The 25,278-nt window shown below is 38.9% G+C and overlaps 1 protein-coding gene across 2 annotated transcripts in view; it reads right to left on the minus strand.

Annotated features, from left to right (window-relative positions):
• The window catches only part of SLIT2 (slit guidance ligand 2), a 370,099-nt gene extending 347,630 nt beyond the window's left edge, over positions 1–22,469 (minus strand). For both annotated transcript variants that reach the window (XM_050791112.1, XM_050791111.1), the window contains exons 1-4: positions 21,583–22,469; positions 18,813–18,884; positions 17,611–17,682; positions 6,664–6,735 (exon numbers count right to left, since the gene is read on the minus strand). In XM_050791112.1, coding sequence (XP_050647069.1) covers positions 6,664–6,735; positions 17,611–17,682; positions 18,813–18,884; positions 21,583–21,761 — 395 coding nt within the window. In that variant the 5' untranslated portion in view covers positions 21,762–22,469. The remainder of the gene's footprint in view (positions 1–6,663; positions 6,736–17,610; positions 17,683–18,812; positions 18,885–21,582) is intronic.
• Positions 22,470–25,278: the final 2,809 nt, after the last annotated feature.

Here is a 25,278-nt window from a genome sequence, read left to right on the forward strand (position 1 = left end):
ATCAGGAACTTTGCTGACTGAGGGCAAGTTGCAAGGACATCTGAGTGACTATTATTTCCATCTTGCTTGCAATGAAAGGATGACAATAATATAAATATAATTTCTATCATCTTGAAAATTTACAATGTTCTTTTGAATAGGAATTTAAATTTTACTGTGCTATCCCCAGAAGGTAAATAGTATGATCCTTCCCATTTTAAAGATAAAAAAACTCGACAATACGGTTGTCCACTGACTTCCAAAGTTAACAGAACCGCAAATATCTCAGTAGGCATTTAAACACTATCATTTTACACAACCTCCCTTAAGATAGAAAGTAATTGACTTCAGTCTTAAAACATAACGTAAATACACTAAAATTAACTAAATATAACTAAAACCCTATCAACCCTTATTCCTAGAAATAATGTTTATGTAATTTCAATCCCCAAAATTGTAACGTTGAGATTGTAGTGGCAATTTCATTATTTACAAACTTTAAAATATTACCTGATGATGTGTATACAATATATTTTTTACATGAACATGATATACTTAAATTCACGTATTTGATCACTCTTAATGAACTCTCTAGGCATTAATTTACATAGTATAGGTCAGATGTTAGCAACAGCTGAGGCCCACAAATACCACATATTCTATGGAGCCACATATTTTGTTAGTTTCCCTCCTGAGCATCGATCACAGTATTCTACAAATTCAAGTTGGCAGACCATGAGTACTTGTTGGTGGGGTTAGAAACATTTGCATTTGTGAAAGCAGCCGTTTAAATAAGTACAGCTGAGTGGGGGGTGGGGAAACCTTCTTGCGTTTGATTTTCTTATGCTATGAGCTATGCTGTGGATTTCACACTCAGAAGGCCCACTCTGTGTGCTGGCAACAGCAGAAACTGGACAATTGTTGGCTTTCTTTAGCAAAAAGTCTATCAGTAATCCCTTTGAAGTAAAAACCATAAACACTAGATCTGGCAAAATCTCAAATATAATCTTAATCTTCATTGGATTTAGAACATTTAAATCACAGGATTACACGTTGATTTAAAAAAAAAAAAGTAACAGTAGGTCCTGCTCAGGGCTTTGCACTTTTATTTCTTTCATGACAAGTGATAATGGCTATTTTGAGCTGTGTTCAGATATCCATATATCAAGTCTGTTGTCTACCTATTCGAAAATAAAGTCTTGTTTATACAGTGGTAATCTTTTTAAATGCAATACTCCTTGTATGTCTCTATTTTTTAAGTGGCAAAAACAGAGTCCCTTGGGCCCAGTAAGTAATTAATAAGTTACCTAAGTAATGAAGGACTTGGTGTTTTAATCACTGACAGTGAAGTTTCCTAAGTTTTCTCTCTCTCGATACCGAGTCAATCTGTTCCCCTTAGCAAAGTATCAGTATATAATTCAGATAGTGTTTCCTTACACCAAATTAGAACACAGACGCCACCTTCGACAGAACTTTCACCCTTAGCACACGAAGCTCTCTGGCAGTCTCAGCAACAGAAACCAGCGGTAGCTATCATGGCAGCACGCTAGATGAGTAATGATGTCGGTCTGGCTGAACAACAGTAACCGTAGCAACTGCAACCTGCAATTCCTGCACAACCACTGTCGGATTTATTGTGGCAGGGGCCAAACAGGCCAAGAGTAAAATGAAGCAGGAAACTATGGCACCTGACACCTCTAGTAGTCCACACTTTAATCAGAGCTGGCAGAAATTAATTCAAGAGAAATTTGTACACGGGCTCCTCTGTTGTATCCTGCTTTTACGGTTGACTCCAAGAAACCTATGAGACTAAACCGACATCCAAGAGCTAGGGAGTTAGTTTTATACGACATTTTATTAAATTAAGGTATATTTTGCTTAGGTGAAAAATGGATCATTTTGACTGTGTTGTATCTACTGAAACACTTCAATGTTTGAGGAACCTAGGGGGATCAAACATTTAATTGACCAAGTTATCCTTTAAATTTAATTTGGTTCTCCATTATTTATAATGCCGTCCCAGAGTTACTATTTGCTCATTCAAGTTACAAATCCTGAACCCAACAGAGATTTAATTCAATACATCAAACACTTAATGAGAGCTTCTAAAGGTCAAGCCTTATACTAGACCCTGGGGTTTTAGAAAAAAAAAAGTTTTCATAATACGCATCTAAGTAGCATTTATATGCATAATCATAAAAATAATTCTAAGATAATAATTGATAAGTATAGTAATGGCTATATCTGCGTAGTGAGATAATAGATAATTTTTACTTCCTATTTTCTATTTTTTCTGATTTTCCTAAATCTTTTTAACAATGAACTTGTGTTGCTCTTATAACTATTAAAGAAACAAAAACTAAGTCTCCTCCTATGGCAGTGATGGAAAGGAAAATAAAGACAGCTTAATTATATATATTTTTATGCTGAACAAATTAATTTATTACCTTAATAAAAAATTAAGTTTTCCTCTTAAGAAAGAAAGTCCCAATTATTATAGTTATCAAAAGCAATTTTGAGAATCTGAGATCCTATATGACAGATAAAGAATTATGACCCGGCCAATGAAATCAAGCAGTCAAAATCTATTTGTCTCAGGTAAGTATTCACTAGGCCATAAAGAGAGTTCTCGGCCTTAAAAATACCATTCCTAATGTTAGATAATTTAGTCACTCCAAAACTCACTGGGGAATAATGAATGGCACTTGAGAACCAGAAGTAAAAAGTTTTTATTCAAAGAAGTAGAGAAAATGAGTCCTTGGGACAGATGCAGTTCTTTTTGTTTGTTTGTTTAGCTTTGGTTTGGTTTGGCAGATAAAAGTGAAAAATGAGTTTCTAAAAAGTGCTTTGGATACTTAAGCTTATGTTAGAAGTCTCAGTAAATATAATATACTCAAAGAAATAAACCGAAAACCACAAAACAAATATTTATAACCAAATGTCTAACCGCAGTACTACCAATGAAATTCCTCTTTAATGAGTCCAGATTAGTAGTCGCAAACTCAACAGAAAGTGTGAATCACTTACTCCTAAGCCTCTTTTAAGATTACACTTTTCAGGAAGATTTGTATTAGTACTCATAAATTTCAATCAATCATAATCAACTGTTTCAAAATTCCCTGCAATCTCTTCTTCAGTTAACCAGCTCCAGATTTCTTTACAAATAATTTCCTCTTCTCTTAGGTTCATAATAAAAATGCAACCTTGATTTTGGAGGAGGAGCAAAGGGGAAGATAGAGTCTATAAGTTAAGAAAACTTCATGCAGGCTTTTTTTTTTTTTTTTTTTTTTTTTTTTTAACCTCCAACCTATCGTCCCTTATTTTAGTTTCCCTTTACTTACACTTTCCATCTGTCAACAAGTGCTTGTAATTTTATTACACTGTCCTGTAGTTTATGCAGAGTTGGTATTATTTTACAGAGTTCTGTTAATGGACTGGATAAATGGTAATGCTATTTAAACTAGTCTCCTACTCCAACAAACACAGCTGCAACTGTACTACTATTTCTGAGCAAACATCTTGACCTGAACATGTAGTGCTCTCTCAACCCGTCCAAAGAGAAATTGGAGCAGACAGCAAAGGAAAAGCATATTTGGCCGCTAGCAGCAACCAAGCGTGTCGAATCATAATTCATATACAGTATACCCTCCTTTTCTTTTATATTGCATTCAGAGTCTGTGAAAAGCATGTGTGCTTCTTCCCCTGGTATCTTATTTTCAGCCACTAGTCAAATGGTGATTATTTATTCCAAAGCTCAAAGAAAAGCAACACAAGGTCCAGTATATCCAACAAGCTTTCATCTAAGCCAACAATGTGAAAAACCAAACTTCAGTGTATAAACTATATATTAAACCAGTAGACTTTTAAATTAGTGATAAACCTGGGAAAACATAGTGTTAAGTACGAATAAAGTATACAATAACTAAGAAAATAAAGAAATTGAAATATTAATTCGTATCTTGGAACAACCTATACAGAGGAAGTAAATCCTAAATTTGTTTTTTTATGAGTTCTGCATATAGTACGCCTCTACTGCATTAGACAGTAGGGGCAAATATGGCTTGCTTTATATATATAAATTATATAAATGTATATTATATAAATATAAATTATATATATTATATAAATTATATATTATATTACATATATAATATATTATGTTTATATATATTATACAAATGTCAAAATATATATTCTATAAACATATTGATATCATATATACTTATATATTTTTTATATATATTTATAAAACAATCATACATATATCAACTATCAAATACTTTCCTTGTCCTATCATTTTTCCCCATTATTTGTCAAAAATTCCATATCCTTTGTTCTGTTACTTGTCCTTCTTGTGAAAAAACTATGTTTTTAAATGAGCATTAGAAAGGATGTTGTGCATATAGGTTTGTGCACATTTTCCCATCTGCTGGAATATTTGTTTCAGGTGAGCTACTAGGCATCTGTATCATATGAAGAAAATGTGAACTTGTACCCTTGCTTTTCATAATTACACTAGTCAGTAGTCAGCTTCACAAGTGTGTGTTCCTTTGTTTATTAAAGACTTCCAGTGGCAGTTTAATTTAATTAATAATCACCATCATAAACAACTGGTCACGTGCAGCTTACAACTTATCTTCTCGAGAGAAAAAGCACTCTTAACAATTCACCTAAGTCTAATTCAGATGAGGCAACAGTTCCTTAACTCAAATTAAGATTCCTGACTTGAGGATGCAAATAAAAATTCCACCTCTAGTTTTCTATGTACACCCAGTGCCTAAATCTGATGTCACATCTCATGTAAAGAGATACATTTCATCAATATTGAATGCTAGGCCATCAAGTTATATAACTTCTGAAACATAAAAATATTCACATCTTGTAACCAGTTCCACCTAACAAACATTGCTTTAGCTGTTATTACTCCCCAGGACAAATCCTTTGAGCCAGAAAGACACCTTAAAAATTCTGAACACATTTTCTAGCTGCCTGTGTCCCCATTTTCCAACATGCATTTAATTAATTAGGAAATGCTGTCATAGGTTTATGGATTCTGTTTCTTTAATTCACTTAAAGATTTCAAGTCTTTTTTCATATAGCTGCTGCATAAAGTTATAAAATCATAACAAAAGATAAAAAAAATCTCTTGGTCCGCTATGTAATATTGTCAAAGAGGGCAAAATGTCAAGCAGAATATAATTTGCTGATGAAGGATTCTGCAATGGATTAAACCACCTTAAACTGGGGAAATTAATCCAAGTCGATTCCTTAAAAAATCTCCTCAGTCAACAATAACTAAAGCTGAAAGTGAAATACTATCAAAACCAATTCTATGACCCTTTTTAGAAACTAAGCACAAACATTTAGATATAATTATCTACTGATATGCATACATATAATCTTTATGGCAAACCTACATCCTATTTCCTTAGTAAAAATAGTTCTTAGATAATTTTTGTTAAAAATGCAGTTCCAAAGTTTCTTTATTTGATTTTTAAAATTTACTTAAATTGGGCCAATTGAGCAGCAGGGAACACAAAAAAAGGAGAGAAAAATGTCAGGTGATTTTAACTATCCTTAGAGGAACAAAGTCAGGAAAGACTCTGGAGAGAAGATCTGGTCTGTCAGCTGGGGAATACCTCCCTATAGCAAGTTAAGGTTGTTAAGGTTTCAGGAGGACATTAACAAAGGTCCTGGCTATTCTTGGGGGTGAAGGGTGTGAGAGGACAGTCCTCCTACTTCTGGAATTGATAACTATATTGAACTAGTAGGCTACAAAGACAAATTCAGAAAAAGGAAATATGCTCACTTTCTCTACAAATAGTACCATATGGGACTCCCACCATCCAGGTGGGGGCTAATGGAGCAATTTACTCTATACATCCCAGCAGTTTTTTCACAACATGCATGTACCTCAATAATCATTGCTATTTATTTTTCCAAAACTTTGTAGCTTATCTCCCATCTGCACAAAGTCATTCATATGGCGGAAAATCTCATTTTTAAATGCTTTCAAAAATGTGTTTTCACTATTACACATTAGGTCAGTGCAAAAGCATTCCAGGGAGGAAAAAGTGATTCCCCCTAATACTCACATTATGCTCCTTTAAGGAATTACTTCCTTTAATAGTCTATGACGTATTTAATATGAAAACCTTGCCATACATTCATATTGCAGAGGCTGAAATTCTGGCTTTAAAGGAAACATTTAAGAGGAAATTTACAGCCTCTTTAAATACCTTATAATAATATTTTCGGACTAATAAACACTACTACTTGAGCCCAGAAACAATACCAAAAAAGCTAACATTAAAAATCTCAACTTTACAAGAACACACTGCCAGCTTCCTCTTAAGAGGAAGCACAGTAGCAATTTTCTCCCTTCAGAACTTAATCAAACATTTCCATTAAAAAGTAGGTAAATCTTGCCATCATCACATTACCAAAAATAACAATAATAATCCAATTACCGTATCACATACATCAACCGCTAAATCCTAACCAAATAAAACAACCACTAGAAAACAAATCATAAATTTCCTAAAGAAAAAAAAACACAAACTTTTAATCCATTAATCTATTGATGCATAGATTCCAGGAAAGCACACAGAAACAGATCCAAAATACATTTAATAAAACACAAGGTACTACCCAAAGCAACAATAACTATTTGTGTCTACTTACAGCCTGTATAGCTTCGCAGTCCCAAGAAACAGCAACTCAGGAAACAGCTGAAGGTGATTTCTGTTTAAACGCCTTTAGAGAAAACAAAAACAAAGCTTATGTTACACAGAAAATACCCAACAATGAGACTGTGATTTGGTAGTGTCATGCCTCATCCTGTATTTCAGAAAAGAATGAAATGACATTCAAGAGAATTCAAGCATTGCAAATCAAAAGTTGCTTACACCTTTTGTTACATGACTCTTTAAAGCAGTTTTCCATTGTGCTTACTATGATGATGATTACTGGGGTCTAAACTCCAAAATCAAATCCTGTGCAACATCAGTCAACCAGAATATACACAACAATATAGGATTTTTGTGACTCAGTCTTAGGCGCCTAAGGTAGGTGACTTCAATATCCAGCAGAAATACCACAATAAATGGTGTCTAAAATAATCCATACACAGTCCCAATTGGCCTAAAATCTCAGCCAAGGAATTGTGGGGAGATGGAAATATTAATTTTGTTAGCTTTACATTTAGTTGCGAGAAAAAAAAAAAAAGGTGTGAGAAATTGTCGGCATGATTTGTCCCATAGGCAAAATCAGGAGAATAACCAACCCAGAGTTCAAACCTCAACCCACAGCTTCCAATCCTTAACTGAATTTAAGGCTCAGCAGTATAACTAATAGTGGCGTCAAATCTGTTTAAGTAATGTTTTAAAATGTCTAAGTAAATTGGAATGTTGTAAATGTTTTAAAGAAGAGTGTGATTCCAACTCTAACTCAATTTAAGCCCTGATGCTTGGTATGCACACCTGTTAAAGAAAGAGTGGGCAAATACTATCTCTGATGTAGTCATATCCCAATCCCATCTGTTTTAAGTGTACAATTTAACATTTAATTTAAAATAACTGTCTATTTCTCTGCTTTTCCCAAATCTAAATAAAACGATAAAGAGCTGATGTAACATTTTGCACTCAAATGACTTACAAGCTGCCTAGCTCGAGAGGGATAGAGGCATATTATATAGTATAGCTTCTGGATATAGTTCTGAAAGTAATGCCACACTGAGGAAAGCAGAGGCATTTCTTAAGTCTTAAAGATAAGTATCAAAAGGGACAGGAAAAGAGGGCATATCAATCTTGACATATTGAAAGGGTCATCGGGCAGATGCAGAATTATACTTATTTAGTCTCCAGAGGGCAGAAATGGACCCCCGGATTGTAATTCCTAAGAAATTCGATTATACAGAAGACCCTTCTAAGAACTAGCTATTAAGAAATGGAAACTCTCAACTCCTTATCTCAAAATGTATTCAAACAGAGGCTATGAGTTGTTTTTTTTTTTTTTTTTTGGAAAATGATATAATTTTTAAAAATCCTGTTTGTAAGTGAGAAGCTAGACCAGGTAAACTTCAGAACTTCTTTCCATTCTAAAAAATGCCATGAAGCAATGATGGCACCATAACTTTATGTGAACTCAGAAGGAAGTTGGTCATCTACAGAAACATTCTCAGGCCCTAATAAAATGCATACTAATAAAAAGTATGCCAAGACAAGTAGGGGCAAATAGTAAAATTAGTGGTAAAAGAGTGAATTTACTTCCCACTTACACTATTTTTTTGAATGAAGCACATAACAAGGTAAAATTTAAAGTCAAATCAAAAGCTTTTATTTATTTGTTCTCTGTTAGGTATGATTTTGAAGAAAGTGTACTTCCAAAGTCTAGCATTATACAATTTCAATGAAATGCAGATTGTTACTTTGTTATATTTCCCTCTAAAAACAGATTACAAATATTTGCAACAGTGGTAATGAGATTTTTTTCTAGGAATGCAACCACTCTTGGAAGGACCTCCATTGTCCAAAGAGCCAATTCCAATTTCTAAAATAGCAGAAATGTGCTCTCATGATGTGATCCAAACCACCAGATTTACCAGCCTCATTTGTTAATCTCTAGCCAGAGCAAGCACTCTCGGCAAACCCCTGGGTCCTGCAGAGGCAGTTCTCTTTATGAAGTGCTTCTCCTTTTCTCCAAATGGTGCTTTCTTACATCCTCTGTGAACCTTCCCCTGATTCTCCCACAAAAAGTTAGTGCTTCTCTTGGCTGTGTCCCCACAGCATTTGATAAGTAAGGGTCCCTTACACTGTGTAATATTTATTCATGTACTGGTCCCTTTCCCACTAGACTGTGAGCTCGTCAAGCATAAAGACTAAATCTTTGTATTCCCTCCCTTCTGCCCTGGCACTTAGTAAGTTTTGAACCATATGAAAAGCCAAAGAGAGCAGCCTGCTCTCAGTCAACATTTCCTAATCTCTGGCCCTTAGTAGGTTCTTAGGAAATGCTGAATGAGAACAGCGTTGTGTAGTATTTTGATATATTTCAGCAAGGCCCTAGCATTTACATTTTGTATTAAGCCAACATTCCTCTGGCATTCTCCCTGAGGCACCTGCCTTGAGTTTGATGCCACTCTCTGGCTGTCAAACCTGCTTTCACATGTCCCAGACAGTAGTTTCCTCCTTTCCATTCCATCAACATCCTTGGTGATGTGATTCTCAACATCACCTAGAAGTTGGAAAGAATTCAGTGTGTTTAAACAAATTCAGATATATAAGTGAACAACAGCTGCTACCAGCTTTCTTGTTAACGGGTCTACATCAGTATAGTTTCATATATTGTGAGAAAGCAGATTTTTCAGGTTGGATACAAGAAGTGTTATTTTTTTTTCTTAATTATTATCCTTTTCTTATTCCTAGTGGTTCCTAATTCACTGTGTAAGTAATAGCTAACACGTATTCTAATTCACTGTGTAAGTAATAAGCTTACTAGGTGATGGTCACTATTCTGAGAGGTTTATACAAGTTATCTCATTCACTCTTCACCACGTCCCCGTGAGTAAGTACAATTCTCACTGCTGTTCTGGAGAGAAGAGCAGAGTTCAAAGACATAAAGTTAGGGCCTGAATGAAGGTGGTGTGACACTAAAACAGGCCCTCTGAATCACTCTTCTGGAAAAAATACAGTCTAAACATTCCTAAACAATAATTCAGAATAATAAAATGCTGAAGCTTTCCTTTTCACCTATATTCCCTGAGGCAAAACATAGATTTATTTGATCCATTTCTTAAGTATCTATGAATGAAGCAATTGTAAATAAAACAAAGTTTTATTTTTTAAAAAAGCTAGCTCTATGTTCAGCTCACGGTTTGAAACACCTGTTGAAAATTAGGTATTTTAAATTTCAGAAAAAAATGAAAATATATATGAAGCACTCACCTCTGAATTCAAGTAGTTTATAATTATTTCAGGAAAGTTATTATGAGTGATCTTTATATGTCTAAACCCACCAGATACATTTCTGTTTTTAGGATAAGACAAGGTGGCATCACACAAAAAGGACAGATAACAGTAAGGAATGTGGTAATATGGATACAACAAAACAGTATACGTTTCCTTTTTATTGTATTTAAAGGAGTATGAAGACACTTTTGCCTCCACTTTTTCTATTCTCTCTTCCATCCATACTAAGGCTAAATGGTTATACAAACATTAACATAAAAAGCAAAAAACTTTCAAAATATTAAATAAATAAAAATTTTAAAGGATAGATGCTTGTACAATCACCAGAAATTAAACCCTTAAATTAAAGAACACTTACTTAAAATTTAAACTTCTTTTAAAGACTATTAAGGTATATAACAATTACTAAACAGAGCTAGAGAAAAAGTAGCCTAGCTTTTAATGTGACAGAAATTTGCTTAACAGCTTGAGGATGATTGTGTCAGAATAAGATCTCTAACATAAATGAGTTGAAGTTAAATCTGATGGTTCCAGAACAGGAAACAGCATGTAGTGAATTAAAGATATCACAGAGGATTACTTATGGGAGCCAACATAAATTAGCTTTGTTAAACAGACCAGGTGAGTCAATTATCATTGTTCAGAGCACAGACACTCAATGGTGTCAAAGAAGAGACAGAGATAGAATGATATCTAAGTCATGTGTCCTCACCCCTCGATGGAATCTGCCCATAAGATTCCAGAAACGCTTGATAATTCTCTAGATGGCAATTCACAGTTTCAGAAAGGTGTGTAATGTATGTCTCTGAGATACTTTCTCCCAGGGCAAAGACAAGAAGGGATTCCAGTAACTGTTTGCTCTGTGCTACCAGCTGTTTTTGAGTCTGACTTTCAGAGGAGTGAATGATCTTTCTGCATCGCACAAAACACCACTGGCCTCTCAAATACTGATTCTTAACAACCTCAATTTGAAGGGCAGCCTGAACATATTGACAAACATTGTTTTGAATTATTATCTGCCAGCTGCGTCTGTGACTCTTGTCCTTTAGCAGGGGTTATCGTCTCTTACTTTTTGCAACTTTCACCTAAATTCAATTAATGTTCACAACCTTCCATCTAATTCAAAACGTAATATGAGAACAGTTTTACCAAAGCCAGTAAAATTTTGTGCTCCTTACTTACTTGTCAGTGCAAATATAAGGTGTTTTTAGCAGCGTGCTAGGTCTGTAATAAATGTTTGATAAATGCTGCCTTAAAGCCTACCATTTCTAACCTCCTATTTCTCCTACATGAATGATCAAGCGTAAAACTATTTAGCCCCCTTTTTTGCCACCTTCTCAGGTAAATTTTGACTTCTCTTATAAAAATGTTTTTATTCTAACATTTTCAAAGCACGGATCTTAAAATTTATTTTGCATTATGTAAATAAAATAAAGTTTACATTTTCAGCAGTGATTTCAGTGATAACTTAATCCCTTGTATTCCTTGCTAGGGATGTCAACACTTATTAGCAAAATATTGCTTCCTCTGTTGTCCCCTTATTTCCTGGTATTTCTCTACATATTCAGAGAGAATATGAAAAATACTCTGAAATAACCATTGAATGGTTGTTTACCTTTTCTTCACATCTCTCCTGTTGACCATATACTATGTTAGGAAGAACATTTTAAAAAAATGTAAATATGACTGTAACAAGCCAAATGGATCATATATACACTTTAGCAGCTAAGATAAAATAATTCCTAATCTCAACGATTGAGAAATAAGAGAGGTATGTTGAAATGTAGAATAATAGTTATTTAAGTGCTCTGTGCCCAGCATTTTGTGAAGCTATGTACATTATCTTACTTATTGCCACTATGAGATATCATGATTATCCCTGTTTTAAAGATGAGGAAACTGAAATTTTGAAAGATGAAGCAAGGTGATCAAGATCACTCAGTGGAATTAACCAAGGGTTTTCTGATATCACTCTTCCCTAACGTTTCTGATTTCAAAAGGAGAAAGGGGAGCTTGTATCTGGTTAGAAACCATAATCAACAGTACAACCAATGTGTATTTGCCTGGTATTCCATGAGACACCAAGCATCAGCAGATAAAATAAGATGTCGAAGAACAGGGATTTCTAGATAATCCACATTCTGTGCTTTTACTCTAGAACCTCAAACAGCAGCACAGAGCCCCTGCTCCAAAACTGTCCATCTGTATTCAGAGTGTATGGACACTGTAGAGAGGACATCCAAATAATTTTCTGTAAATATTATAGTAAAGCAATATTGATGAGATCAAATCACAGCCCTATTATCAAGTTTTCGTTCTGAAAGCATTTTCATCAATATGCTTTCCAGTCCAGCAGATAACACTTGGTTTGAAAAAAGGTAACGGCAATATATATGAAGTCCATGCAGAAATGTCTCTCTTTCCATGTGAAGTTGTGAAATTCAGTCTAGAAGACATAATTCAAGCAGAAAGGTATCCAAAAGAAAGGAGAGAGGGAATTAAACGTAAAATATTTGACATTGGCTACTTCCACAAATACATTGTAACAGTGCAAACTAAACTACTCATTTCAGGGGAGGTACAAAGGACACGGCATCCAGCAAACACTGTCACAAAAGAGGACCCAAAACAGATGTGGGAAAAATAAACACCCTCGCTGCTTCAGAATTTATAAAATGGTCCACAAAGAGCAAACGAGCCTTCTCACCACCATTCAACCTCAAGGCCCATAAAAAATGTTGCATGAGAAACTCTCTCAGATGGATTCAATGTTCTGCAAAACTTGTAACAGTGCACAGGGATTAAAGCTTTCTACGACCAGCGTCAGTAAACCTAATTTAAAATCGACCACGTTGCTTATAAATAGGTGAACATCACTGGCATATAATGGCTATTCTATCTTTTAGAACATTTATATTTTATGCTATGTGCATACTCAGCCTCTGTCACAGAGTTTGACGTGTCCTTTAAAGAGACTTTCCAAGAAAATGACTGCCATGATTTTAAACTTGTGTGGAAAGATACCAGAAAACAATTCTTTTGAGATGGGCTTGCATTCTTTTCCAAGGAGATTAGCACCGTTAGACTGTCGTTCTGTTAAGAAAAGGTATGTGTTATGTGTTGCCTATAAACTTGTCGGATTAGTCAGAAGAGACTAATCCTTGATGAACAGAGAATATGTCCAGATCCTTGATGAACAGAGGATAAATGATGCTTTCTTTCAGACCTGTTCCACAACATATTCTCTACTTGAACTCATGTGTAAAGACCTACAACAAAAACCTACCACATCATACTTCCTCAGCCTCACTCACACTGTCTGTCCCCTGCTTAGGGGTGCTATGTGTATGCAGGGAGAACTAATTCAGCATCACCTTAAACAAATGTGTCTTTTACATACCATCTCATTACAGTGTAGTGTTTAGTCAAATGTAGGCTCCACTGTAAAGGGGCTTAGACTTTTCTAACTTAAAAAGAATATTTTCTTTATATCAACTTGGTGGAAAATTTAAATGTCTCAGTTAACAGCTTGACTGCTCAAGATTCCTTACATGGCTTTATCATAATAATATTTTCCGAGCTCATTTTCAAGCATAAATGAGTAATCAAATGACAAAGCTAGTGAGAAAAATGTCATTTCAAACCCAATTATACTAACACTAGGAGAAGTTAAAGCAGTATTGGTCTTAAAAGCACACATTTACCAAGTATTGGTGGAAAAAGATGAACACTCCACATGCTTGCCTTTATTATTTCCACAATTTCCTTATTTTAAGGGTATAAGATGGTTTCAGTGTTCACACAAAGCCTAATATCCAAGACTTTTTACAGTATGCTACTGATTCTTACCAACATAACCTATGCATATATGCATTTCACTTTTCAGTCTTAGAGTAAATAATACAATGTCCCATAACAACCCTAAACATTTTCAAAAACTTTCTCATACTTTTCCATTTGTATTATCAAGGAACTTTCAAAAGAAGATTATTTTCACTAGTGGAACCCCGACATGGTCTGGGTCCCCCTAAAAGGCCATAAAATAGAACTGAATGACTGTAGTATCTAACCCCATAAACCGTGTGTGAACAACAGAATTTTACACAAGCCCACAGCGTTGCTGGGTCCCAGTGTTATTTTTTTAACCCTCTAGGACATTATGCAGCCTCAAAAAAATCTCAAATTAATAATTTTGCATGGAGTATTTATTGCAGATATACACAGGTACCTTCCTTGAGGTATATAAAAGAAATATACTTCCTAAGTGTCCTGATTCTTACTGCAGGTTATATGTGACCTTTTTTTCCGAATTTCCACTGAATTAACTGGCCATCTAGGTATAGCACATTTCATTTGAAAAATTTTTTGATTAAGCAACAGGAGATCTGCTAATACAATCTATATGAGGCACATTCTGAAGGCTTCATTTTCATCCCAGTTAAACAGGTACCGCTGGCAATACAGAGCATCCTAGGAAATATGACACTGCACATGTTAGGTCTGAGAGTGCAGAAACAAACTGTCAAAACAGAAAATAATGTGTGCTCATGGAATGCAGACATGATTACAACTTCCTCCTTTTACAGTGATGCATAACCACATTCTGACAATGATGTGTCATCTCATGTTGCAAGAGAATGAAGGGCAGGGGAGGGAAGGAGCTAGTTAGAGAGGTAAGGAAGAAAGAAACTAAAAGGGAAGAAAAGAAGGAAAGGAGGGAGAGGAGGAGAAAAGAAAGGAGGAGGTATGTTACTATTAACTCCTTCTTGACAGTTTATCTGAAAATGTTGTATTTCATCCACTCTTTGAAAGGGAAAACTATCTTTTATAGCTATAATGCTTTGATTTGCAAATAATAACTTTGTCATTCCATGCTACAATTAAATTCAAATCAACAACATGACTGTTTCTTGCAGACTAAAAAGCTGAATTTTTAAAAAAGGTACAGATATTTATCTTCTGTTTTCAGATTTTTCTATAGATCAAGTTAAAAGTCCATCAACATAAAATAAAATAAAAAGAAAAACTTACAACTATGAAATATTCACAAAATGTAATTTATAATTGTTTTATCATTTTAAAATGAAAACAACTTAAAACCATAAATTACACACGAATAAAATTAATGTTTTTATTTTATTTTGTTCTTCATACAAGGAATAAAAATTAAATCACTATTCAGTATATAAATGGGATTTACAACATAAACCTAATTGTACACCTTTTTCATAATTTGGAGTTCCAATTTTAAATTTCACAACTAAATTGTTAAAAACCATATAAATTTACACAATACATAGTAAAAAGTTAATTTATTGATTTCTTCTTGTCTCTCACATTGTCTCTTGCAGCTTTTTGAAAAAGCAAGCAATTTTTTGGTGTTAATGACACTAACTAAAATAAAGATATATACCATAGGCCATAGCAGTTTGATTATGGAACTCTCTGGGTAGTTTGTGTTTTTGTTTTTTGTTTTTTTAATTTTTTAAATCAATACACTGAACAAAATTTAAAATAGTTTGTTTCACAATAAATTGAATGCATTCCTTAGCAAACCTGCCTTACCATTTAATGTATTTAAAAAAAAATAAATATTTGAAAAGTGTATCCACAATGTTCCTAAGAAATGGTTTTGAATTCCAGAGTCCCAAGGAGATGAATTGGCTGTCAGATAACAATGTGCTTCCATCAGATGGACTTGGCAGTTGTAAACAAAAGGAATTTTCTCAGCTTTTCCTCACAAATATGAAATATTTGCTCTTGGCCAACAGCTGGGGTGATTTAAAGAAGTCCTGCATATATATTAGTTTTCATTCAAAATTACAAATCCTCCTCCCACTCTGAAACATCTGACTTAGTAGAATAGAAAATTGTTCTGAGATGAAGTGACATTCCCAGAGGAAGTAAAAGTCAAAAAATAGTACCTACTTACAACTCTAATCAAATTTCAGAGCATATAGCATCTGGTCAATAAGTTTTAGGAAAAGTTAATTTAATCAAGATGAAAGTTCAGACAACACTCCGAAGTGACTTGAAAAAGAATGAGAAAGTTTCTTTAGTTCTAGTGTTCCTGAAAATATTTAAAACAACAACATAACCAAAATAGAGACCGCAAAAAAAGCGATCAAAATTCCTTCAATGGTTTGGAAGTTAGCAACCAAACTCAAGATACTTTCCTGTGAAGACTAAAAGTTATTCTTGAAAACATAAAGTTTAAATGACAATTTAAATTATCTATTCATTTTAGCAAACATTTGAATGATATTGATGCTTTCTTAAAGATTAAACTATCTTTGCAAGTTACTTACTAGGAATTAGCTAATCATACAGTCTATGAAGGAGATCAAACAATAAATACTTTCAGAGTATTTTTTATATATTTAGAGACAGGCTATGAACTTATAAGCTTTGTTATGAATGCAACCAAATGTTTACCAATTTTTATTTCCCTCTAAAATTAGTTGAAAGTAGTGATTTAAAATTTACTTTGAATTCCACAATTACAGTCCTTGTATTGTAATATTTATCATAGAGAAAGGCTAATAGTAAAATAAAGTAGACATTTCTGTGTTTTACTTGAGGTGATAAAAATATAGTCTTAATATTTATAAATATCTTGGAAGGGGACAAACCATTTTTCTTCTTATGGACAATTACAGGGAATTAACTTCTGCCCTTTTGCCCAGTGAACCTGAATATGTGTTAAGCCTAAAATGAACATTAGATTTTATTATTTTTTGAAAAAAATATTTTTACTTAAAGTGATTATTAAGGCAGGCATGAAAACTTATTAAAATAATTGTTGCTGCTTTTATTAGAGCTTTTCTTTGCCTTCAAAATGCAAACATATCAAACCTGAATAATCAAGACATGTAAGACATACAATTCATACTTCAAATTAAAAAGTCTGTAATTTATCTTAATTATTTCAGACAGAGGTTTTGTCTTTTGCAGATATATACTGCAAACATTTTTAAAGTCCTCAAGTAATATGTAAAAAAAGTATCTTAAAATCTGAAGTCTACATTTAATTTTCTTGGGAAGGAAACCAACTTTGAATGACCACAATATGATAACACAGTTCTTACTTTCATAATCTTTAGATTATTTTTCCAGAATAAATATTTTTAAAGCTAGTATAGAATAAAATACAACTGTGGAAAGTATTAACAATAACAACGTTCACCATGCTAAATATCAAAAAGCAAATCTTTATCAGTAAAACATAAAATATTTCATCAAACGTCACTGATGACACACAAAGCACCACCATGAAAATGAAAATAACGATTAGCACAACTTCTCTCTTCCCTAATGCACCAGTAATGCAAATAAAAGTACCACCTTTCTTCCTACATGAGCAAATAAAACAAATCAAATGAAGAATAAGAAATGCTTGTACATCTTGAAGTACCAAAGCAATGATTATCAAGGAAATACATGTCTCAGAAAACTAACTCTGTGTTTTTGAGCTTAATTACAAGTTAGAATTATTTATTCAGGAACTGTATTTGTCATAAGTTAGTCTGAAAACCACTGATTCACCCTCCTTTTTCTGCAAATTTTCAAAACCTAAGACATGAAATTGAAGACATGATGCTTGAAATTTAAGTGTTTTTTAAAAACACAGTTATGTTGTCATAACTTTGGAATTGAAAATACTTACAGTCTCTCTAGTTCTTTAAGATCCTGGAATGCTCCTCTTTCAATGGTGCTAATCTTATTCTCCATAAGCTGACTGAAATGCAAAATATAACATGCTTCTTAATGTTACCACTCACCATCTGAATAAATTTCAATTCAGCAACTGAAGATTTGTAAACTCTTTCCCTTTATAAAGTTAAATTTTGCTCTGAGTTGAGATCCAATATCAAATTTAATAATAACATATCTGAGTGTACTCATGGAAGGGAAATAGCAGGGTCCGCACCACAAAACTTAATACGAATGCAGTTTCTCATGAGATTTACTGGTCAAAAGTCTGACCCTTAAACTAATAGTGTATCTGAAGAGTAATCCTTCACACTGAAGCTTTGATAGCTTTTTTTGGTACACTGTTTTTCAATTTAACCAAAGAATCAAAATACAGTAATTCATCATACACATACTTCAATTCTGACATGGATACACATCAACAACTGGAATAATTTGTAATGACCAAAATGTGTCTCTTAAAACTTAGAACACTGAATGCACAATGGTCAAAACTGTATGGCTACTGGGATGTCAATATTTACAGTCCTGTGGGTGAGAACAATTTAACATTACATTGACTCTCAAGTGGTGGTTTACTCACAGCTAATTTAACCCACTAATTAAAGAAGTAATCATATTGCAACAATTTTATAGAAGCTACAGAAACACAAAATATAAAAAACTCAAAATATGACCAATGGATCATTATACACTCTGCTGAAAAGTTTGAATGGTTGATTTTAATGCTTGAAATTAGATTTTTGCAAAAAAAAGAGAACCCTTTGGTTATTAATAATAAAATACAGATCCACTTAAATATTTTAGTTAATTTCAAATCCTAAAAGTATCAAATGTTTCTTTTTACTTATTCATTTTGTGAAAACAATTATTCAACATTTTTATATGCATAAAGCGCTTAGGGTATGGTATAACAAAGATCTGAGGTCATTTCTGGATTATTGGTTCTGTGGCATGCTTCCAACCTTAAAAAAAAAAAGCCCCAACTTTTATTAAAGGTTGTAGTACAATGATAAACACACAAAAAAGGAAACCATGAACTTTTAAATTTTTTATGTTACTGTCATCAGAATAGTTATAAAAACTGAGACCAGCAATGACTCAAAATATGCAACCTTAAAAAAAATTAATAAAAAATACAGAGGATGCACTTACAGAACTCTTAGGTGTCTAAGACCAGCAAAATCTGTCTTCGTAATTCTTGTGATGTTATTTCCATTTAAATCCCTAAGAGAAAAACCAGAAAGTGAAAGTTCCATTTTATTTCTATGTGAACCTGCTTCAAGTAAAGTTTAGAGTAAATCAGAACTAAAAGTTAATTCAATTACTAAAGTAGTGTACAAAGTATGTAGGAAGGAGAAGAGGATAACCTTTAAAAGGATATTTTTAAAATGACTCAACACATTTGCAAAGTTCATTCTTGCTGGCATATGACAAGAAAATGAAGTAGTTACATTATCACAAAAAAGTTTGTTGTGTGTGTTTGTTGTGTTTTGTGTATGGGAGAGTGCTTTCCATTTTTGTTTCTATAAGGATTGTATATTAATTTCACAGGTATTCTACTATTTTATTATAATTGTTAGGCACCCCCCCCCCAAAAAAAAGTTCCCTTCGGGAGGTTAAATACTCAATTTTCTCATGCTATTCAGGAAGAAATTGTATAAAAATTCAGAACACTATCCTTAGGTAGCATGGTGGCGAAACTTCCCAAGGCACAGAAAAAAAAATTAGTGCCATCAAAATAACTGCACTTAAAAGACTTGCATTTCTAGGCATTTACCTTCCAACAAGTCTATTTGTATAAAAACTTAACTCTTCATTTGCAGCTCAGGGAACCCCGCTGTGATTGTAAAGTGAAAACTACTAGCAGGGGCAAGAATGGAAATAGTATTCAGGCCCTGACATTTTTGTTCAGATTTCTGCAGCACTTTTCCTTCAGGAGTCACGATCTCCTTTTCTGGCATTTCAGGTCAAGATCTAAACTTGCCCTGGTTCCAATCATTTCAAGTAAAACCAGGCTTTGCTGCGGTTTGAATGCTCTTCATAGAAGCAAGCTCTCTATCACCTTTGACTCTACAACATCACTTTTGAAATCTGTATTCAAACTGTTTCCATGATGCACTTTTACAAGTCAGCACCCAGTAAACTATTTTCTGGAAACTTTTTGTTGATCTCTCATAAGGATGTATATTTTTTCAAGGACTTGAAACTCAATTGCTAAGCTCCCCCTTCACCCCCACCCACCCAAGTGCATTCCCTTTTTGTTGAGTAATACATGTTCGTGCTTAAACTTTAAACTGTCCTGAATGGCATGAAATTGACAAATGCTAAAACAGAATTCTGCGTGGCTTCTCTTCCTTTCTACCCAACCCACTTCTCCATGCTAAGCAGAGTACCATGCAGTTGTTTCTAAAATTGTTGGGCTATTGGATATAACATGAATCTCCACCACCCCCCCAACCCCACACAAATGTGGATCGAATCCCGACAAGGCACCCCCAGTAGAGTCCCGATTTGGCCAGCTCGGAGAGGTGAGGAAGGAGTAGGGGTAACCTAGTGAGGCTGGGGGTAGACAGCCCTTTGCAAAGGAAAAGGGGGCTCAACTTGGGCCTTAAAACTGAGGGCGAGAGAAATGGGTTGGATAAGAAGGGCGAGTTGAAGTGCAATGGGCTGCGAGGGTGGAGACGTGCGGGTCGGAGCGCCTCCTCTCCACGGCCCGAAACCCTTACACCCCGGGGGCAAAAAGGTCGCGGGAGGAGTCCAGACGCGCTGGCCCCCGCCGGCCTAGCCCCGCGCCCTTCGCTTCCTCCTGGCACACACGCAACCGCGAGAGCGCAACGTGCCTAGGGCGGCCGGACTGGCGCGGGGCGGCGGCCTCGGCGTTCACAAAGAGAACGGCCTCCATGCTCCACTTCGCTGAACTCTGGAAGCGCCCCACCAGGAGCGCGTGGGCCGTCAACACCGGGTCTGCATTTACTTCTTCATTAGAGACTCGCAGAGACAGGGAGGCGGGGACGTCTGCGGGCAACAGAGCGCGAAGAGGGGAAGGCAGGGGAGCTGCTGCCACGTGAAGGGGCGCAGAAACTGCCAGAAAGGTGGATGGGGACGCAGGGGTTCAGCAGGAAGGGCCGGAGCGGGCAGCCGGGCGCCGCAGGGTCGCCGCAGCGGTAAGACCCGGTTGGGCTGGTTGGCGCTGGAGAACCAGCACTAACTTCGCTTAACGGATGGGACACGGTCCTCCCTGGCAGTCGCCCGCTGAGACAAGTCCCTTGGGGCCTGACGCCGTCTTCCCCTCCCTGGAGAAGTGGGGGGCGGGGGGCTGCGCGCGGCTACTATGCGAGCTGTCGCCGTCCTGGGGCACCCTTCTCCCCGCGACCTGTGAGAAGCACTCCCAGGCACTCCATGACCCCTTCTTCCTACCCTTCGCCCCCAGGAGGGTGACACAAAATCGGGGAGGGCAAGTTTCTCTCTTTTGAGTCTCCCTGCTATCCCCTCCGCGCCAGCCTGCGACAAGAGCGGGGACTGGGCTCTGAAACCGACCTGGAGCGCTGGCAATCGCAAGGTGACTCCGTTTATGGAGTCTGGAGAACAAAGTGGCGTCTCATTCGCCCCGGGCACCCTCCAGAACTTGTTCCCTACCTACCCGCTCCCCAGCCCCAGAAAACCAGCCTTCAAGGAGCTGCGAGTGGCGGGACGAGAGCAGGGGAGGGAGAACTAGCGCAGCTGCCAGGGGACCCGCCCCTCCTTGGACAGTGGCCCTTCCCTGACCAGTGCCCTCCCGGAGAGCTCAACCCCAGGATGCGCATGTGGGAGAGCTAGTGAGGGCTGCCCCAGGCACAGGACCCTGAGCTGCCAGGTTCCTCCAAGGGAGGCAGGGGTGCACGGCCCGGTTGGGGAGAGGGAAAGACTAAGAGCGCATACTCACAGTCTCTCGGTGTTGCGGGGGATATTCCTGGGCACGCTGCGCAGCGCCAGCCCGTGACAGTCCACTGTGCTGCCTGAGCAGGAGCACTGCGCCGGGCACGCCTGCGGTGCCACTGTGTTCAGGATCGCCAGCACTAACCCCAGCGACAGGGACAGCATCTGCCAGCCAACGCCGCGCATCTTTCCCCGCCACCTCCTTCCTCGCCGTCACTGGGGGCTTTCTTTAGCTTTATGCTCCGAGGGAACCGCGCAGTGTCTGAGGCCCAGTGTCCGGCGGGGCTAACAACCCAGAGTGCCAGGGGATATGTGCACAAAATAATATGGAACAAGACAGTAGAGCCCACTCAGGCACACGCCTCCCACCTCCCTCTCCACCCTCCTCTGGCAGAGCAGGAGCTCCTTGGGCAACTTTAGGTCCTGAGGATAAATCAGCCTGGCCAGGGCTGCAAGGAGACCCCAAGAGCAGCGGAGAGGAGATCACGCGTCTTCTGTCTCCCAAGGATGAACTTGGCGGTAAAAGAGCTGGGTCTTCAATGGCCTCGAAGATGCAGGAGCCGGTTGTGGGGGGGAGGGCCGTCCTCTGATCCCACGCACGCTTCTGCAAATCCGATGCCAGTGGCGAAGGTACGAGGCAGAAGAGGGGAGCTCAATAGGTATTATGGCCCCGATCAAAGTGGGTTCCCGAAGCTAGAAGTCGCGGGAGCCCAGCAGGCCCGTAGCAGAACGCGCGGGGCAACTGGGCATGGTGCGCGGGGGCGCACGGGGCAGACGCGCAGTTCTGGGGGTGCACGGCTCTGGACTCTGCTCACTCACGCGGCCTCTCCCCCGCCCTCGGCTCCGCCGCAGCCTGGACCGGTCCTCGCGGTCTCCCGATAGCCAAGGATGGTTTACAAACACACATGCACTTCGCTGAAAGATGTCTGGGCAATCCCGCCTCCCGCTCGGCGTCCTTGGCGACGCTCTGCACCAGGACCTGCCCCGAGGTCACGCAGAAAAGACAAAAGGGCAGTCGGGCCGCCGCAGCTAGGCAGAAATATCCACTAGTCAGCACCCCGACGAGGAACTCCAAGAGGCCAAGTGGAGGACGAGAGCTGCTGCGAAGACTGAGTGGGGACTGACTGGGGGCGGACTTAAAGCCAGGCAGACCGGAAGGAGTGGAAAGGCAAAGGCCAAGGTTGGAGGTGTCAGCGTCCTGCTGGGGCGTACTGGAGAATGGCTCGGTGGCAGGTGGGCGGGTGGGATCCGCTACTCCAGGCACAGCCAGGCGGCAGCTGAATGGCAGTCGTGTGTGCGCGCGTGTCAGCCCCGCTTGTCTCCCGGATACGCCGCAGCTCCGCGGCAGACACCTGATGGCAAAGGTGGAAGAAATAAGAGCCGAGTCCTGGAGGGCGCAGAGCCACGGCCGGCCCACGGCGGTCTCCCACTAGTGGTTCTTCCTTCTCAAAGTGCAGCAACTTTTCCCAGGCTTTGAATCCCGTCCCCCAAGGCCACAGTGGCGGTACCCCCGCCGGCGTCGCGACGCCGCCCGGCTCCAGGAGCTGCACCTGACGCGGCGGCCGCAGTCCCGGGTAGTCCTTCTCCTTCCAGCCCCTTCCCCTCTCCCGCTGCTTTCCTGGCCTCCCGCTCCAGGGAGCGAGGTGGGGGAGAGGGAGGGCGACGACTCAGAGCGGGGACTCGGTGGCTCTGCCGACTCCGGAGCCCCTGGCAAGTGTCTAAACAATAGGACGGACGCAGCAGCCCAAGTCTCGCTTGTCTGGAAGGAAGGTAGGTTGTTGTTGTAACTGGAGTTGTTCGCTGGGGCTGACTGGCGCTCAGCGCAGCCAAACAAAAACCCGGCCCGCGCCTCCGGAGCGGGCTGCGGGCCCCGGCGCTCCCCTTTCTGCTCAGCACTCCCGCCGTGCCCAGAAAGCGCGGCAGCTACGGCCTGCGCCTGGGCGCCTCGGCGCTCCCATCCCTCGCCGCCGCCTCCTCCTCCTCCGCCGCCGCCGCCGCCTTCTTTTTTTTAACCACAGTCTGCGGCAGCCACCACCGCCGCCGCCGAGCTCAGCCGTCCGGGCGCTTCCCAAATAAATAACACCAAGTCCGAAGTTGAGCCGGCGCTGGCCTTATATAGCCGCCCGAGCCCCCGCCCCCTGACCCCGCCCCTCGAGGCCCGGCCCCGCCCCCTGGCTGCGCTCGGGGAGCCTGCACCTCGCGGGGGAGAGGGGAGAGGTGAGGCCAAGGCTGCTAACGCTGGGCGGAGGCGGCGGCTGGCGGCGCGCGTTCCCGTGCGCCCTGGCTCGCCCCCTCACTCCCACGTCCGGGCAAACTTTGCCCGAAGAAGTAGCCACCCGAGCCCCAGTCCCCAACTCCTTGGCCCCAGAGGTGACCCGGGCTCGGAGGTAGTCGTTTGCAGTGGCAGAATCGGGAGAGGGCGGCTTTGAACGCGGCTCATAAATAAACAGCCCTGCCAGTGCCTCTCCTGCAGCTTTTGCCGTGCGATCCTTAAGGGGGCTGCTCACTGTTTGCAGCACAGCAAGAGACAGAGAGACAGAAACAGAGAAATTATGATTTAAATTTAAGAAAAATCCTACCGAAATAGATCTGCCTGCGCTTACAGACACACACGTGTATTTTGGGGAGCTGAAAAGTTCAGTTTTTGCAAGTTGGAAAACAGCATTTTTAAACCTTCTTGCTTGCCTTTCTATCTCCAAGCCACCCCCTTCCGTTTAACCCTTCCTTTGTAGACACACACTTAACCACACCATGGTCAGTTGATGTCTTGGATATGCAATACGCTCACAAAACTCTTAAGGGCTTGACTGTATCTGTGTGATTTTTACTCTCTTATGAGAGAAAGGAGGGGAAAAAATAAATCCCTAGCAACGCACATTATACCAGAAGGTTTTCTTTATTTCAGGGCAGTTCTGGATTTTTTTTTTCCCCACTGTGTTTTGAAAGAGAATTTCCTTGTTTCATCTTGTCTCTTCAATGTGACGTACGTCTGGCAACAGCTGCCTCTCTCGCCCCCCCTTTCCCCCTAGCAAGAGCCAATGTCACTGTAAGTTTGAAATGACATCTAAATGACTCTACTCCTTCTCTTGGATTTAATACGCATCATCTTGTTGTTCTTCCTCCCATTTCTACTTTAAGAAGCTTTCCCTGGAATCTGTGCAAGTCGCCGCCTAATACCAGCCTCAGATTGTAGTAGCTATTTGTATAATTATTAGAAGCTTCCTTGAAAGCAAGACCTGTCCGACTCTTTGTATTTCCAGCATCCATGTCTGTCACATAGTAGGTTTCCTCATAAGTAACAGATTTATTTAACTCAAGAATATGCTCAACCTAAAATCTCTGCAATATCCTCATTAACGTTTTTCCTAGTTAACATTTTCTAAGATGTCGTTTCATAATGGCTACCTCTACTTACCTCATTTTGCCTGCCTTGGAAAACTTAAGCCTTTTCGAGGACATGCCCAAAGGCAGGGTACCATCTGATAACTGAATTGGAACCCTTAGGATTACTCATTTTAATGCCACAGATTTATATTGCTCTATTCTTTTAAAACCTTCAAAAACATTTGACATTTATTAACTCATTTGTCCTTCTAGATTTTAGCTGAAAGGTCTGTTATGTAACTTCCTTGAGGAGAAGAAAAAAGAAGCCCTTGTCACATTTTCTTGTAAGGAAAATGAGATAAAGAGCAAGTACCTGTCA

Source organism: Macaca thibetana, chromosome 5, assembly GCF_024542745.1.
Source record: "Macaca thibetana thibetana isolate TM-01 chromosome 5, ASM2454274v1, whole genome shotgun sequence".
Classification (NCBI taxonomy): domain Eukaryota; kingdom Metazoa; phylum Chordata; class Mammalia; order Primates; family Cercopithecidae; genus Macaca; species Macaca thibetana.